General features: G+C 42.7%; 1 protein-coding gene across 1 annotated transcript in view; it reads left to right on the top strand.

Moving 5' to 3' along the window:
• Positions 1 to 3,836: 3,836 nt before the first annotated feature.
• The window catches only part of LOC113590498 (tyrosine-protein kinase receptor UFO), a 28,777-nt gene continuing 14,595 nt past the window's right edge, over positions 3,837 to 18,018 (top strand). The window contains exons 1-7 of the mRNA XM_027030655.2: positions 3,837 to 4,454; positions 7,684 to 7,891; positions 7,985 to 8,085; positions 8,784 to 8,966; positions 11,963 to 12,043; positions 12,397 to 12,512; positions 15,272 to 15,467. Of these exons, the coding sequence (XP_026886456.2) occupies positions 4,373 to 4,454; positions 7,684 to 7,891; positions 7,985 to 8,085; positions 8,784 to 8,966; positions 11,963 to 12,043; positions 12,397 to 12,512; positions 15,272 to 15,467 (967 nt within the window). The 5' untranslated portion in view covers positions 3,837 to 4,372. The remainder of the gene's footprint in view (positions 4,455 to 7,683; positions 7,892 to 7,984; positions 8,086 to 8,783; positions 8,967 to 11,962; positions 12,044 to 12,396; positions 12,513 to 15,271; positions 15,468 to 18,018) is intronic.

Below are 18,018 nucleotides of genomic sequence, written 5' to 3'. Positions count from 1 at the left end.
GTAATTGAACCTTTACTAAATTTAATAAACTCCTCCTTGAACATTGGCTACTTTCCTAAATCATTCAAATTAGCAGTAATTAGACCACTTACCAAAAGATTTTACTATATAGACTTGAAAATGTTGGGATTAGGGGAATAGCCCTTAGCTGGTTCAAATCTTATCTAGCTGGTCATTACCAGTTTGCTTACATAAATGGAGACTTTTCAGCATACAACAAGGTTAGTTTTAGTATCCCACAAGGATCTGTTCTAGGGCCCCTGCTTTTTTCTTTATACTTGCTACCTCTAGGTGGTGTTATATGTAAATACTGTGCTACTTTCCACTGCTGTGCTGATGCCAAACCATAGCACAAATATCATCTTAATATTACTGAGCAATGTGTAAAAGAAATCAGACTCTGGAAGGTGAGAAACTTTTTCTCACTTAGTCCTGACAAAACAGAAGTGCTTATTTTAGGTCCCAGACAGCTAGGACCTCGCTCTCTAATTACAAAATAAACCTTGATGGTTTCCCAGTCACATCTTCTATAACAGTTAATGATCTTGGTGTAATTATGGATCCCAGTCTTTCGTTTGAAGTGCATGTAAATAATATTTCTACGACCACTTTTTTCCACCTCATACTTTCTTTACATGGTGCAGAAAAGCTAGTGCACGCATTTACCACTTCCAGATTGGACTACTGTAATGTCTTACTATCTGGCTGTACAAGTGCCTAAACAAGCTCCAGCTAGTTCAAAAGCAGCCAGAGTTCTTACTAGAATTAGAAAATTTGATCACATCACTCCTATCTCATGTCTGCCCTCATGTCTGTGGCTCCTTATGGATCTTTCCTTTTAGCTGTGCTGCCATAGCTGGATCTGCCAGAATCACACACATTATAGTTCCCCAATTTACACACCCTCGTACTTGGAAATTCCTAATAATCTATTCTCTCTTTCTGCCAAGGTACACCTACCCATGATGTCATGTTGTGACTGAGCCTCATCCCATCTCAGCTGCCATGGCTACTCCCACCACCCCCTCCCCCCCAGACAACTCTGCCCATCCTGTAATATTGATCATTTTCAGCTTCATAAAGAGAGGCTTTGAATGTGGAGGGTTTCTTGGCCAGTGCCCACAGTTCTACATGACCTCTCCAATGCACTGGAGTGACAAACGTGCCTGGTAAAACTAAAGCAACTCAGAAGGCCAAAACACATGGGCCTCTGCATCTTAGAACATTTATGTTTGAAGGTACTGTGTCACTTGGTGTGTCAACATGAATGTTGACCTCTAGTCAAACTGCTGGTTATATCTTTAAAAGCCAGCTAATGCGCGCACGCCTACTACACGCATGACGATTTGCAGTGTAGTTTTTATTTATTTTTTTGCCACAAGGGGGCAATCATTCACCGAAAGACAGTTTTTCACATTTCTCATGTCCTCTCTGTCACATTTGTGCACCTTGGTGCAGTTGGAGTGTTTGTGTTTTTAGCTGTGCCTGTGAGGCTGAAGGGATGTGTTTCTCATGCAGTGTAATGGGTTACACCCACTACAGAAGTACAGCACTACACACCCAGGTAATGGAGAATGTAAACATTCTGTTGGCAGAGGTTTAATAATTGGTGGAACACTTCATAGACATGCATTAAACAATACATCATTAATGATTTAATGTAAGACAGACTTTTTTTGGTGGGGGGGAGTTGGTAATTTACTTATTACAAAAAAGTTTTGAGGTAAAAAAAATGAAAAATTGAAAGTGTATTTATAAAGCACTATTTACAACAGATATCATCACAAAGCAGCTTTACAAATGTCCGTGTCCAAGCCCCCAGTCAGCAAGCCAAGGGCGGCAGTGGCAAGGAAAAACTCCCTAGAGCAGGAGGAAGAAACCCTGAGAGGAACCAAGACTCAAAGAGGGGGGCCTGTCCTCCTCTGGCTGACAACATTCACCACAATAGTAACAGTTTTAAGAGAAAAATAAATAATAATAACATGAAAAATAAGCAATATAAGAAATAAGATTCAGAGGTATTTAAATGGAGGGGTGTTGGTTTGAGAAGGCAGGCAAATGCAAGAAAGCCATCAGTGCCTCATCAGTGACAGCTTAAAACATTAACATAAACATTAACATTAAACATTAACATGAAATCCATTTTTTCTGCCTTCCTTTTCTGGAGTTTTTAGAATTTCTCCTCAGTGTCATAACTTGTGATGTGATCTTGAACAACTATTGCTTATTTATCTAAGTTAAGGCATATATCAAATTAACTTGATTACCCCCCCCCCCCCCAACTTTCTCTCCTTGTGTCTTTTGTACCTCCGCCCTCCACTGGTAGTGCCCTGCCTTTCAAGGAAAAATACCTCCATTCTCCTAATTTTGTGTTTTAAACTTCTTCCTCTCTAAAGACCCCCTGTGTTGCCCCCACCCCCAATCTCACTCTCGCACTTCCCTATCTCTTCTCTCTCTCTCTCTCTCTCTCTCTCTCTCTCTCTCTCTCTCTCTCTCTCTCTCTCTCGCTCTCTCTCTCTCTCTCCCCTGTCTGTCCTCATGTATCTATGAGCTTGATTCTTCAGGCCCTGTTGAAAAGAGAGGACTCACAATGGGGTCTTTCTCATAATGGGGTCTTTCTCAGACGAGTTTGGTCTCCATTAAAGACCCTGGGAACACTGCTCTGTCCTCTGCAACCTCCTCTTAAAGGGCCGGTACACACCCCAGCCGGGCACCCTGTCACCGCCCTGCATTTTCAAGGGAATGAGGGACTCCTCTGCTAAGAAAAATCAATAAATCATGAGGAGCTCATTCTCCCATCATCCCCACCTCTCCTCCTCCCATCCTTCTTCCTTCGCTCTTTTCCCTGACCCAGACTCCTGAGCTTCATCGTCTATCAACCCTCTCTTGTCGACGCCTTACTCTGGTCTAAACAGGGCATCAGAATGCCAAAACAAAACATGAAGCAATTGTGTTTCATTAAACTCTGTTTTTGTTATCCTGCATGTCTTACTGGGTGAAAGGGGTAAATTTAGTGGAATCTCAAGTACAAGTGCACCAGGACCTCAGCTGGTATGGAGTGACTGAGCCTGTCTAAGCTTTAATGCAGTTGTGTTTATGACCTACATGGTCATAAACACAACTGCATTAAGGCTTAGACAGGCTCAGTCACATTTCCAGTGAGTGAGTCTGTAATGATTAGTCTTCTGTGAATGGAAAATATTTTTATCAGCACTTTTTGTTTCCAGGCGTTTCTCTGACAAAACAATGATAAACCTCACAATCTTTGACTTTTCCATTGTTTTATGAGTCTGTATACATTTAACATTGATTTAGACAATTTATGTTTTATCTTACTGCTTCCCTATATCTATTTTCTACTTTTTTTTAAACTTTTTTTTTTGCTTTATTGTACAGTACTCGGGTTAATATTTTCTGCTTTTGAACGTAATTTTGTTTACATAACCTTAACTAGAGTAGCACCTTGTAAGCCCGTAAGACAACCCCAGAACTAAAGGCTTCTTTGTCTCTTTAGCAGTTGCTCGTACTGCCATGCTGTAACGACACATTAGAATAAGCAAACATTTTCTCTAATTCGCGAAGGACAGAAGCCAGATTTAGTTAGAACGTTTGCTAGAAATAGTTAACTTATACAAAAATAGCAGAGCAGCGATTCGTTGTTGAGTTAGGGTGATAAATTGGTAATTAAAGAGAGTGAGATGGTAAATGTCTGGGGTTCGAGTTTGGCCCCGGGCTCTTCATGTGAGAAAAAGACGGAGGCGCAGAGGGAGGGTGCACGGGAGAGGGATGCGCGAGGGAGGAGGGCGCGAGAGAAGTGCTAAGGAATGTGAGGAAGGACAGAGCGGGGTGCGCGTGGGTATGGGTCGGGATGAGCGCAGGACAGTCGGACACTTAACGGAGACCACAGGACACACGGGCATAAAACACACTTCATCAAAAATAACTTTTTAACAACTTTGATTGGAAACAGGAAACGCTGTATTGTGGGTTTTTGTTGGTAAATTGTTTAAAGAGGATTTAATAACAAGTTTTATTATTTGCCTAATTTTTCCATGGTGGATTTAAAAGATATTGATGCAGCCTAAACCAATGACGACGGTGTGGGAGAGAACTGGACGAATGACGCATTCGTTGCATCAGGTTTCAAGTTTTTGATTTTGAAGCAGTTTTTATTCTCGAAACCCGAAAAGAGAACTTTAGAATAAACCAAGTCAAAAAAGAAACTAGCACAGTCCGCGCGTTACACGTCTGTCGAAGCTCAGCCGCAGTACGGATTCGCAAACACGAGCGATGCGGTGATGCAAACCGTCGCGTCGTTTTAATAGTGCAAGAACCGAACTCGATCCGATTCAGACCTAAACAAGGAGAAAGAATGAGCCGTTCCAACTTTGTCCTGCTCTTTTTAGTTTTAGTGCCTTCAGCGTTACAACTTTCTGCTGTGGAAATTTTGTCAGGTAAGTTAAGTAATTAACACCTTTTCTTTTACTGTCGTTCCACAGCTGTAAAGCAGACCGAAGTTTATACCGAAGTTAAACTGGAATTTAAAAGAATCCGAGGCATGTAATCCCAGAGGTGTTGTATTCTTTCAATCAGACGTGTTTGGTTACATAGAAAAGTGCAGATCTACACAGTGGAGAAAACTATACACAACCGTTTCTGATATTCCGTTTACCCACATGTCCATCTTTTGAGAATGGATCGGCTGCGGAGAACAATTGCTGAAGCTGAGATGTGAATATATGTCAAGTTGTCCAAGTAAGATCAACATGTGTTACTTATCCACACTAGTCTTATAATGTTTCCACAGTCTCTAGAATAACAGTGAAGAACAAAAACTCAGCGAAGTGATACGCCGCCTAGTTCTGTGCTCACGGAAATAGCATTTCTCATTAGTCTCCCTGGTTATTAGAAACCGTGTACCTAAAGAAGAGTGGGAATTCGACTTCCTAAAAGAAGCGGTTGTGATGGCAAATTTGTGTGGTCTGCCCCTGCTCATCTGTCTGAATGACTTTATACTACTCAAGACAGAGGCCAGTCAGCTGTGCTGTGTGTCATCTCTGACCAGAGCTGCTACATAGTCTGAGTTTTGTCAAGATTCGCTATATAAATGCAACTAATAATAATAATAATAATAATAAAGACTCAGAGATACTTAAACACAGGGGTGTTGGTTTGAGAAGGGAGGTAAATGGAAGAAAGACATCAGTGCCTCATCAGTGACCATCTGACACACTACCCTCTCTTTTGGGAGGTGGCCGTCTCTGACATGCTACCCTCTCCTTTGGGAGGGAAGGATGTTCAGGAGGGTGTCTGGGCCCCTGCCAGTCCCATCAGCACAGGGGAGAAGGGAGAGGGGTAGGGTTAAAATTTGTGTAGCTCATGAGAGACTGTTACAGGAGGCTGTTATGGGAAGCTGCAGATTATGAAGCTTGCAAATACTCAACAAACAAACCCACAGGGGGCACCCTGTTTAGGTCAGCATCCTTAACTTCCGTATTTGTGCTCAGAGCCATTCAAGTTCCTTTCTGATCAGAGGGACGTAAAAGAGAGGTGTAGAGGAGGCTGAGGGTCTTATCTAAACAGTGTGTGTGTGTGTGTGTGTGTGTGTGTGTGTGTGTGTGTGTGTGTGTGTGTGTGTGTGTGTGTGCGCGTGCGTGCACTTTTGTGTTATTTTTCATTCTCACAATATCCCTGAAGCATGCACTCCTCAGCACAATCACTACATTCCAGTGCTTTTGTCTGGTTAGTTTTGACATGCTTGAGTGTCATCAAAATTGATCTCTGAATGAAATTATTAATAATGAACTTATTAATAATGTCTCTTTGCACAAGCAGAAACTCTTTTCTTGAATTCCATTGGTACAACTTTTTCCAAGTGGTCTGCCTTAGTAGAACCTCTGAAAAGCTTTTGATAGAGTTTGGCTGTCATCAATAACAGATATTTACGTGCATGTGACAGTTAATGTCCTGAAAACAGGACACAGGGAAGTTCATAGCTGTGATCTCAAAGCTCATGTCTAACAGGCCTGAAAAAATCCAATATTTGAATCATGAATGTGCAGAAGACTTGGACTTCATGTTCTGGAACATGAAGAATTTTCAATGAGATAGCCAGAACTTTGTGCTTAAGATAGTTTAAGATAGAAATGCTAAATATCTTTACCTTCAGCTCAAGATTTGTTTAAACTGAAGTCTGTTTAAAGTTAACCCTAACCCTAGACCACCTTAAATGAAGGGATGAACCTTCTGCGTCACGGTTAACCGTAAACCTTCTGCACTGTTTCAGATGTAGCAGCAGGGTTTCCGACCAGGCCAATACCAGAAGAGCAATGTAAATCATTTCAGTTCCAAATATGAGACAGGGAGGAGTCCATGGGAAGGAGAGTTCTGCTGGTTGTGTTAGTGGAAATTTCTGTCAGCTGTGTTTGTGGATGTGTTAGTGGTGGTCTGTGCTGGCTGTGTTAGTGGAGATCTGTGTTGGTGGAGGTCTGTGCCGGCTGTGTTGGTGGCTGTGTTAGTGGTGGTCTGTGCTGGCTGTGTTGGTTGAGGTCTGTGCTGGCTGTGTGCAGATCTGTTACCAGGAAGGAAGCTTAATCTTTCTGAGCTCATCCCTTAAATCCAGAGCTGATGGCACTAGTATGCTGATTTGAGGTCAGTTTCATCATTTTGGTAATAATGGTTAAGAATATGTCATAGGTAAGAGGAGCTGGTGCTGTGTCAGTACAAACATTCCACCAGCCAAGCACTGCATTTAGTAATACGCCATGTGAACAGACGGAAAGTTAAAGCTGTGCTCTCTTTCTGTCTCCCTCAACACCACCACTACTACAGAACACCAAAGGTTGTGTAAAGTAACAGCAGGGTTAAAAATATTGTTTTAAGGCTTAGATATAAGATGTGTAAGGGGGTATCCAACACACTGTGTGTTTCTCAGTGGAAATTAAAATAAAAAATCTATTACAGTACTGTAATTTAAATTCACTTACAAATAGTGCAAATACATTAAATCTTTTAATGAAAGTGTTTTGAATTTTCTTTTTTTTTACAAAAATAATGACAATAATAATGAATCTTTTTAATAATAGAATTTTGCTAACATTTATTAATGTAACATTAAAGTGCTGTTAAAAGTGTTTTATTCATATTAATAACTGCCACGCCCTGGCCAGTACACAGTCAGCCCTCACAAACCACACCAACCAATCACAGCCCTCACAGGTCACACCCACAAATCACAGCACACCTTCACTTCTTCAGGTCCAGTGACCCACTTACTGAATAATCACATATGTGTCCCTCATTCAGTTTCCTCCCTGTTAAATCCCCACAGGTGCCTCAGTTCAGTGCTACACAGCAATGGCCCCTAGCCTCCCTCCACAATTTGCCAAGACTGCTGCCTTTGTTAATTAAGACAGACTTTTCACTTCTGTTTGCTTCTGAGATCTTGTGCCTCACTCCAGCTTCAGGATGTCACAGCTTTAGGTTAAAAGAGTGAATTAAAAGTATTATGGGAGTATGAATGACTTTTACATTTATGACAGTATTAAACAAATGACTGCATTAAACGTATCACTTATTAAACTGTATTAAATGTATGACTGCAAAAGTTTAGGGTTGAATGACCAATACGTGTCACCTTGAGAATTTTACCCTGGAATTCACAGTTTCTCCATGGTCCCTCAGGACTTCATTTCACAGAGAGCCCGGAGAATGTGACGTCCTCGCTGGGGAAGCCGGTGCGCATGCAGTGCATCCTGCAGGGAGGTGGGGATGAGCAGAATCCCCCGGACGTTCTGTGGCTCAAGGAGGGGGAGCCACTGGAGTTCGCTGACACCAACCAGATCCAGGTCTCCTACAGTGAAGACGCCTGGCTGGTCATCAGCACACTCCGGTAAACCTGCCTGTCTATGTCTCCGCACGTCTATGTGGGTGCTTGTCTGTCCTTATCACTTAGATCGGACTCATCCTTCTCTTTCTGTTCAAGGATTGAAGATGTTCAGTTGTCAAACATGGGTGCCTATCGCTGTGGCGTGTTTACAGGGGCGGATGAGACGATGTCCTCCGCGGGACATATCCAATTAGAGGGTAATGCTTTTTCTATCGTGCTTATCAAAGGTGCAGTCTAAATTTGGGAACGGAATGCAGACTCTGTCCTAACCGTGTTGTGTTCTGTAATAGTCCAGTCAGGTGCTTTGTACCAGTGAACTGAACAAATAACCCACGGCCAACACAAGACAAAAGACTTTAGTTATCCATCTTCACCTACTACAAAATAAGACATGAATTCCTTGTGTATACTTTGTACGTTTGTTAAAACAAGCTCATCGGAGTACATGCTATACATTTTTATATGATTTTTCCTTGTGGAAATGCACAGATCCAGTGTCTGACTGCTTGACCTCACATGTTCTCTTGCACTCTCTCTCTCTTTTTCTCTCCCTTTCCCTTCACTTTCTTTTTCCCATTTCCTTTCTTGTCTCTTTTCCCGTCTCTTACCCTCAATCTATTACTCATTTTTTCTCCCCTTCTCTCTCTCTCGTTATTTTTGATTTTTTTTTTTCACCATATTTTATTTGGGTGGGGTTCTCTTTTCCTCTAATTTTGTGATCTCTGTTTCTTTGAGTAATTATATTTTGTTCATTTGTTCTTTGAAAAATTGTATTTTGTTTATTTGTTGTAAGCTGTATTGATTAACAGTTTTGGTCATTTTCATTCCCTCTCTTTTCCTCATTCTCCATCTCTTTAATTCTCATATCTCTCTTCACTCCTTTGTTCTTATCCAGGTCTCCCTCATTTCTCAGTTGAACCTCATGATATGTCTGTGGTGGCTAATGTTGCCCTAAGCCTTCAGTGTGTGGCCCACGGTCCCCCTGACCCCGTCAGGGTCATCTGGCTTCAGGACGGAGCCCCTCTGAACACGCTGCAAGACCCAGTGGCCCTCTCACCCTCCACGCTCAACATCACAGGTAAACATGGCCTAATGGTGACCACTAAACAACTCACCATCAGGCTGTCATCACTTACATTAATGTCTCTGAAGATTGTTTAGATTGAGGGTGTTGTACATTTCTTAAGAGCCCAGCTTTCTGTGAATACAGCGTCCCTGTCAGAGCAGTACCACTGATGGTGCTGCTGATGAACAGTGCAGGACTATTTTCTGTCAAAGGAAGTTCAGCTTGCAATCATGTAGTGCTGCTTTCTGTTGTGCTGAACTGATACGCTCCTGTCTGGAACGGCTGAGCCTGCATGTCTGTAACTTCTGAAATTACATAACTTTCAGGACTATAAGAAACTTACTTGAATGAAAAATTTTAGGAAGTGCAAATAAGAAGGGGCCAGTGTTGATCTGTGTGAAAGGGAAGTAAAGGAGCAAGGTCACAGCAGGGGCTCCCTGATCTTAGCTCACCATCCAACGGGATCTTTAAGGAGGTTGTAACACTAGCAGTTAAACGGAAGGGTTAGAGGTTATTGAACAGAACCCTGCATCAGGGTTTTGGTTACACATCCTAATGGGATTAAACTGTAATTAAGTGACCTGACATTTATGACCTGACATTTATGCAACTAATCAGTCAAAGTCCTTTGGCTGTGTGTGTGTGTGTGTGTCTGGGACCCTGAGCAAGGTCCTTAAGCCTCAATTGCTCAAGTTGTACCCACTCATAATTGTAAGTCGGTTTGGATAAAAGCGTCAGCTAAATGCCATGTGTGTGTGTGTGTTACTGCCAAGCGTGGTTCTGTCAGCAAAAACACGTGACACACAGAGGTGAAGACCTGTGTGGGAATATTATCCATCAGAACAGTCCAACAAAGACAAGTTAGACACTGGAAATCAGAACTGTACTTAATGTAGTAAAGAAAACAGTGAAAGAATTGTGATTTTGCCTTGTAGTCTGATCTGACAGGCCGGTTTTCCAGAGATGAGGCCTTTTAAGTTTTTATAAATGGGGCATTTTGGCGTCTGTCAAAAGCAACAGTGGCAAAGACCTGAATAATGATGGCCAATGATGACCTGAAGAGTGGTGTACACCAAGATCAAAGGGCGCGGCGTGCCGCTTTCATTCAGCAAGCGCTCTGTACACACACACACACACACACACACACACACACACACACACACACACACACACACACACAGAACCTTCTTTTTTTCTGTCTGGCGGATGGCGGATGGCCAGGTTAGACTTGTCCAGTACAAAACTAGCCTTGGATGGCTGAGAGAACAGCAGCTGAAAAAGAGCAGGACCTGCTGGATGGATGGAGGGATGGAGGGAGGAAGAAAGAAACAGGAATGAAGGCAGGAGGTTGTTGTGCTTCTTGAACACTTGCCATGCCTGAATGACAGATTTGGCCTCTGTTTCAGCTGCACAGACCTGCAGTCTGGAGAAGTGAGTCATAAAGGCCAAAGAACAACGGAGAGAGAGAGAAAGAGGGAAAGAGAGAGAGAGAAGGCAAGAAAGAGAGAGAAGGCAAGAGAGGGGGAAAAGGGAGAAAGGGAGAGTGTGGTGGGGAGAGAAAAGCTTTAGTGGGTTAGTGGGCTTTGAATCATCATGGCTGGCTGACAATCAGTGGGCAGACTCTCTCTCTCTCACACACACATTCATACAGACATACAGCCACAATGTTGACTCACACTGGTCACTTTCTTCTTCCATGAAGCACATTAAGGGCTTCAGTAACGGCTCCAAACAGTTGGAGAGCTGAAGAGCAGGTGGGGTCTGTTTAAAGCAGCAAGTTCAAGTTCAAGTTCAAGTTTGGTTTATTCGTCACATACATAGTCATACACAGTATAACTTGCAGTGAAATGGTGGAGAGTGCTCTGTCCAAACTGAGGAAGAAAACAGGGGTGCATAGAGAAATATAGATATTCTCTATATGTGAAATATATATATGCAAGATAAATATATATATTCTATGTATGTGCAAAATATATTAACAATGTATGTATAATATATGTATATTATGATTATATACACAATGTACAATGTATATGGTTGTGTATATATGTACACAATCTGCAGAATGTAAAGATCCAAGCGTATGGTTTAAATGGTTTAACATTTACAATGAAGGTTCCCTCACTGTCTTACTTCTTACTATTGTCTTACTGAAAATAAAATTCAGTTTTCCTGCTGATGAAATAAAGCATAAAGTCAGTGCTTCAGTGCTGGGGAGGAATGTGAAGGACTTTAGGGAAGATAAATGGGATTATGGTCTGAGAGTGCATAAAGAATATTCCAAACATACACACACACACACACACACACACACACACACACACACACACACACACACACACACACACACACACACACACACAGTCACTGACTGCCCCATGTCCATCAGGTCTTTGGACCAGTTCTGTGACCTCTTGTTTGGCCCCCCACACAATGGAGGCCAGTGTTTCTTAATAATACCCCTAAGAATGAACTCCGTAGAATGTGTGAAGAATGCAGAGAGTGTGTGTGTGTGTGTGTGTGTGTGTGTGTGTGTGTGTGTGTGTGTGTGTGTGTGTGTGTGTGTGTGCGCGCGTGTGTGTGTGCGTGCATGTGTGTGTACAATCCTCAGTACTAGATCCTAAAAAGGTAGAAGCAGTGCTCTGATATTCAGCTTGATTTAGTCTAACATACCCCACACTTTAGAGAGAACTCCACTCTGTGTATGTGTAAGTCTAACATACCTCACACTTTAGAGACCTCCACTCTGTGTGTGTGTAAGTCTAGCATACCTCACACTTTAGAGAACTCCACTTCCCCCTTTATCAAACACAATGACTTCAAACAAAACACACACACACACACACACACACACACAGCAGGTGAACCCACAGCAGGACTGATGCTGGTCTCAGACCTGTGCCACTGTTAACTGACGCTGGTCTCAGACCTGTGCCACTGCTGACTGATGCTGGTCTCAGACCTGTCACTGCTCAATCTGTGCACTCTCCCCTTGTGTTCTTCATCAGGACTTAACAGAACCAGTTCCTTCTCCTGTGAGGCCCATAATGACAAAGGTGCAGCATCGTCGGCGTCGGGTATTGTGACAGGTGAGTGTTTGTTTGCAGGTGGAGGAGATTAAGAAGAAAAGATGGAAGGGATAGTTCTGAGCTGAGCTGAGGAGGTGGAGGTGGTGGAGCTGAACAGTCACTCTGTTCCCACAGCCTCATTCTCCCTTCTGCTACCTGACTGCAATTCTTTCAGTTCTTACTGGTGTGAAATACAGATTAGTAGTGCTGTACTGCTGACCAGTACTTACTGTAGATGATCTGGCTATATAGAGAACATGAAATACAACTGATGAAGAGTAATATTCCAGTTCTTCTTTCTCTTTTCCTCTTCTCTGTATCTCTCTCTGACTCTGTTTCTATCTCTCCTTCCCTCTCTCACGTCCTCTTGCCAGTCCTCCCTGGCCAGCCTGAGAATGTTACCGCAGTGGAGATCTCCAGCTGCAGTGTCCTCCTGTCCTGGGAGCCAGGCTTTGCAGGAGTCTTCCCCATCACCCACTGCACAGTGCAGGTTTGAGCTTGGCTCACTCTAAACGTACAGTGTTCAGCAGACAACACTGACAAAGCAAATGCATGCATGCGTGTGAGGGGAATGACACAAACAGTTGAGTCAATTGATGCTGGAAGTTCTTGTGGGGCAAGTTTAGGTTATAACAAAGATGTGAGTAAGAGCAGAATCCACACACACAGACACACCCTGCCCTGTCATGTTCTACTCGATCAGATTTCACAGTTACAGAGGTCTCTCTCCCTTCCAGAGGCCCTCTTAGAATGTGTGTGTGTGTGTGTGTGTGTGTGTGTGTGTGTATGTGAGTGTGTCTGTGTGCTTGTGGGTGTGTATACGTGCAATCTAATGTAGCTAAGCACCTCCCCAGTGCGTATGGTTCTAATAACAACACCCCTCTTGTACCCCACTGCCTGAGCCTGTGGGCCTCTCTGCTCCCCCAACACAGGGGGAATGGGGAGATGTAAGGGCAGGTTAGGTCTCTACTGGGGAGGGGGTGGGGGGTCCAGACAAACATCAACAACCAGAAGTCCAAAGATCTTGAAAATGCTGCAGTACTTTGGAGAAAGGTTCAAGAACAATCACATGAGAGAAAATAGGAAAGAACAAGGCAGAGAGAGGAATATAAAAAAGAAAGAAAAAAAGCAGAGAGCAGAAAAAATGCAATTACTCAGGAGATAAAAATCCCAAGACAGGAAAAATATAAAAAGAAAGAAAATGAGAAAAAATCTGGATTAGGGTGTGAGGCGATTGCACAAAGTAGTGGGATACATGAACACATGGTGGCCGACACACGGAGGTGTTTAGGAAATGCCTTCCTGTCTGCAGCGTGAGGCAGGGGAGAAGAATGTACTGCTGGTCTGACTCACTCCACCAGCGCATGTCACTTAAACACGGCACTGGATCAACCTGACTGAATCACTGAGCTGTGTGACTCACCAGAGACTGCTGCCACAAGCAAGGGGGCCCGAGCCATACACTTGCCCACCACGCCAAGGTCCTTGGCCCTCTGCCCTTAAGACCGGAGATGTCCCTCGTTCTCGTTGTCGTAATACTCTTGGTTTCGCTTGGAAGCCAACAAACGGATACTGATCAGATCAGTGACCAGCGAGTTACTGTATAGACAGTCCTTCTCTGTGCCATTGGGAAAGTGGAGTGAAGGTATCCACTAAGCCTAACCCTAAGCCTAGTGAAGGTATCCATTGTGCCTAACCCTAGTGAATATTCACTTTGTTGTCATATACATTGTGCACGGTAGGTGGGCAATAAAAACACTCAAAGACATTAAATACTTAATAGCATAGCAAACTGTAATTAAACAATCAAGTTAAATAGAATTTCTTTTGTATGGAAGAAGAACAGCATGCTGGGAGGTCAGTGTCAGACAGTGTTAACCTAACGTAACAGAGACAGTGTTAACCTAACCTAACAGTGACAGGGCTAACCCTCTGATGGAGGCTCTGATCTGTCCAGGTCTTTGTCAGTATTCCAGGGTGAGGATGCTGTCTTCACAGCAGGTCTTCAATCTAAAGGAACTCATTCTGGCTGTGCAGCAGAGCAAACGATTCTCCACTTACTTGGGAGTATTTTACATAGGTTTATTGTACTGGGTCTGTTTTCTTAGACTTGGTTCTAGCTTAATGGTGTCATTAAACTCTGGCCTATGGTAATATACTCAATGTTGTGTGAGTGTGCGTGTAGACTACATGTTGTCTGCTGACTGTAAATGAGAATGTTCTATTGTTCTCGTGCCACACATCTTTCAAATTTAAGGAAAAAATATATCAAAGAAAGCATCTATGGGGGGGGGGATCTTTCCCTCTTTGCAGTAGTTCTCTATTGTATCTGCTACACAGCTTAGAACAGTTTGAAACAGCAGGGCTGTTTGATGTGGTTTTGGAGCTGACTGAGGGGAGCTATACTGCCTTAGTCCTGTAGTGCTGGCACATGGTGTTTTGATGCTGTTTATTGTGCAGGCTTTGCAAAGACAGTGCGCTCCTCTTTGAGGCAGTCTTGCAGTCCTGCACTGCTAATGGGAGCATGTTGCTCGTCTCCTGTCAAGGACACAGACAATCTCACGCTGCTGACAAATGCTAATGTCCTCTGTCAGCAAGAGCACAAGGTGGGTGGCCAAGAGGAGCAAACAACAGTGGGCCAACGCCTCTGTGTGTGTGTGTGTGTATGTGCAAGTGTATGTATGCATGTGAGTATGTATGTGTGTGAGTGTGTATATCCAACAATGTCCTGACTGTGCAAGAAAATTTGAAAAACTGAGCTATGTTTCACCTCTAAAACAGAAAGACAGAAACATCTTACTTCCTAAGGTTAAGATTAAGGTTTAATTAATAGATTAATATCAAAACAAAAATGTACAGCCCCCATGCTCACATCAACACCAACCCACCCCCCCCCCCCACACACACACACAATTACAGTGAGACCCTGCAGAAGATGGACAGAGAGAAGTGAAAGTGATTAGCTATTTTGTATTTCTGCTGATCTCTGAGTGAATGGACAGGAACATGGACAACATTCTGTTATTTCTGTATCCACTAGCACAATTACGCTTGAATGTGCCCTTAACCGTGAGTATGATGGTTTAGGTAATTATATAAAACAAGAGTTTGATTTTATTGCATTTTCAAATTACTATACAATAATTACATTCCCAAAATCTAATCTGGGAGATTGCTACTGCAGGACCATGTTAATCTGGGAGATTACTACTGCAGAACCATGTTAATGCTTTTATTTATGGCTTCCAGGTCAGGACATCAGGAGACTACTCAATTTTTAATCCTGATCACGTGATCTACAACCAGAATGTTAACGTTCCACCTGCAAGACACCTGATCTCAGACCTGAAGCCTTTCAGCCAATACGACATGAGAGTGGCCTGCTGGAGCAGTCAGGGCGTCTCTGATTGGACGCTATGGATGTCAGTCAGCACCAATGAAGGAGGTAAACATGTCCTCAGTGATATTGTGTACAATAAATACAACAAACAATATGATAGTTTAGTACAACCAAAAATATAGTAGTTATAACCAGTCAGAGCATGGCAAGTTTACTTATAAAACACTTTTCCACAGACAATTAAGGCAATTTTAGGTACTTTACAAATAAAAGTATAATGGACAAATGATTTAAAAAGAGAAAATAAATTACATTAAATATATAATTAATAGTTATTAAAATAAGGTTGAATGAATTTAAATTAAAAAAAATTAAATGTGAAAATATAAAGTGAATAAACTGTAGTAACAGATAGGAGATGAAAATTTAAAAAAAAAGGTCCATTACATTGTATTTTTTTGCTTTCATCCTTCTTTGACAAGGTGGCTCCAATTTTATTGTAATTTAGAGATGATAGAATGCTGATTTAGTAAATGGTTTGACATGACTGATAAAAATAGAGATGAGGGTTTTATAACAACTACATTACTAACACCTACATCACTAAAGACACCAGCACACTTTTTTTTTTTTATTATTGGACTCTAATAATTCATTGCTGTTTTGTTGCAACACTGGACATGGGATTGGGTCTTCATGTCACTGAGAATTAGTACTGTGTAACTGATACATTGTCACTGCTGACATTGTGATTACTTAAAAAATGAGAAGTTCATGTTGTTGTATCTGGAGAAGTTTCCTTGAATCATCAATGTGGTGACAGTATACTCTCTGTAGGGTCATAGTAGAAGGCTGAAGAAACGGTGTTCACAGGATGCTGGGAGAGCCCAGTAGCATGCAGTTCTCACACACTGCAATTCTCTCACACACTGCAGTTCTCTCACACACTGCAATTCTCACACACACTGCAGTTCTGTGCCCAGTGTAAAATGTTTCTAAGGAGAAGGGACAGGAGCTGTGCGGCTCCTCTAAAACAAACTCAGTTTCAAATGTAAGCCACCAGTGAATAGGGTGGAGCCAAGCAGGAAAGAGTGAAAGCGTAAAGGGTTGTGTGTGTGTGTGTGTGGCAATTTTTTATTTTGGTTTGACCCTCTGTGGGGGTTTTCCATAGCATCTATGTGTTTTTGGGAAAGAGTGGGAGCTGAATGTAGAGTTCTTTATGAAACTTTATGTATGAGACAAATAAACCAAACTTGAACTTGAACTTGAAACATTTCCTATAAGCACAGTGTGGGGCGCAGGAAGAGAAAAGCCTCATCAGCACAAGAAAAGGAAAATATGGCCAACACTGAGCATGGAGGAGTTTCATAGGGGAGGAATTTAATGGAGGAGTTTCATACATTGTAAACTCTGAACTCCATTTCATGCAGCTGAGGGAAGAATAAAGGAGGAGTGGAGGAGTAGTGGGGAGGAGTGTAGAAGTGAAAGAGGAATGGGGAGGAGTGGAGGAGTAGGGGAGGAGCGTAGAAGAAATTGGGAGGAGTATAGGAGAAGTGTGGGAGGAGTGGGGTAGGAGTGGGGGAATAGTGAAGGAATAGTGAAGGAGGAGTAGGGGAGGAGTGAAGGAGGAGTGAAGGAGGAGTGAATGAGGAGTAGGGGAGGAGTGAGTGTCCTCCATGTTTAGAGGTTAGGGTTAGAGCAAGGGTTGGTGTTGGGGTTTGGGGTTTTGGGTTAGAGGTTATGGGTTAGGGTTATTTTCACAAAGTCTGGACATGCTTTAGCACTGTGTTAGGGACAGGGGTTAGAGGTTAGGGGTCAGGGTCATTTTCACAAAGTCTAGAATGGGGGCTTTTGGAACACAGCAGCTTGACTCTCAGGTTCTCAGGCAGTGAACTGGGACTTTTCAGTCCTAGAGGAGAAGTTGATGAGAGGAACAGAACGTAGAGGGCCACAGAGATTCAGAGGGAACAACTCACACACAGGGCTACAGAGGAACAGAGAGTGGGCTTCATGTTTTCCAAGAGTGAATGTGTGACTTTTGTCATGCTGATCTATGAGTTTTTGGCAGCTGCACAATAAGTATGTTTGTGACAAAATGACACAGCCAATTAGGACATTTATTATTTCCTATGAGTGTGTGAATGTGACCCAGAAAGCACATAAAATCCTTTGTGTCTGTATATGAGTGTATGTGCACACGTGTGTGTGAGAGTCTGTGTGTTTGTGAGTCTGTCGGACTGAAGGTGTCACATCATGGCAGCCCATACATAGAGGGTGATTCTTGCTGCAGCCTAATCAGATTATAGCTCTAATCTCATACAGTCCCTTCCTCTAACTCCCCCCCCCCAACCCCAATGTTCCTACATATCCTATTCTGATCAGGAATGCATTTCCTGCATTCTTTTCTTCTTTCATGTGACGCCCACCTCTGGCAACCCTGGGGTCCCTTCTCTTGACCCTGGTTGCCCCAAGATTTCTCCTTGTCAAGAAAAGAAAAAATAAGGAAAAAGGATAAAATTCATGGATGAACTGTGGGAAGGAGGAAGGGAGAGAAGGATGGAGGGAGCAGGAAAATATGGAGGAGGGGTACAAAAACAGTATATTTTCCCAGAGCCAGCTTTGCCCTTGGGAAGAGGAAGAGAGAGAGAGAGAGAGA

Source organism: Electrophorus electricus, chromosome 7, assembly GCF_013358815.1.
Source record: "Electrophorus electricus isolate fEleEle1 chromosome 7, fEleEle1.pri, whole genome shotgun sequence".
In the NCBI taxonomy this organism is placed as follows: domain Eukaryota; kingdom Metazoa; phylum Chordata; class Actinopteri; order Gymnotiformes; family Gymnotidae; genus Electrophorus; species Electrophorus electricus.
The sequence above is the reverse complement of the archived record's forward strand: the minus strand, read 5'-3'. Positions and strand labels throughout refer to the sequence as shown.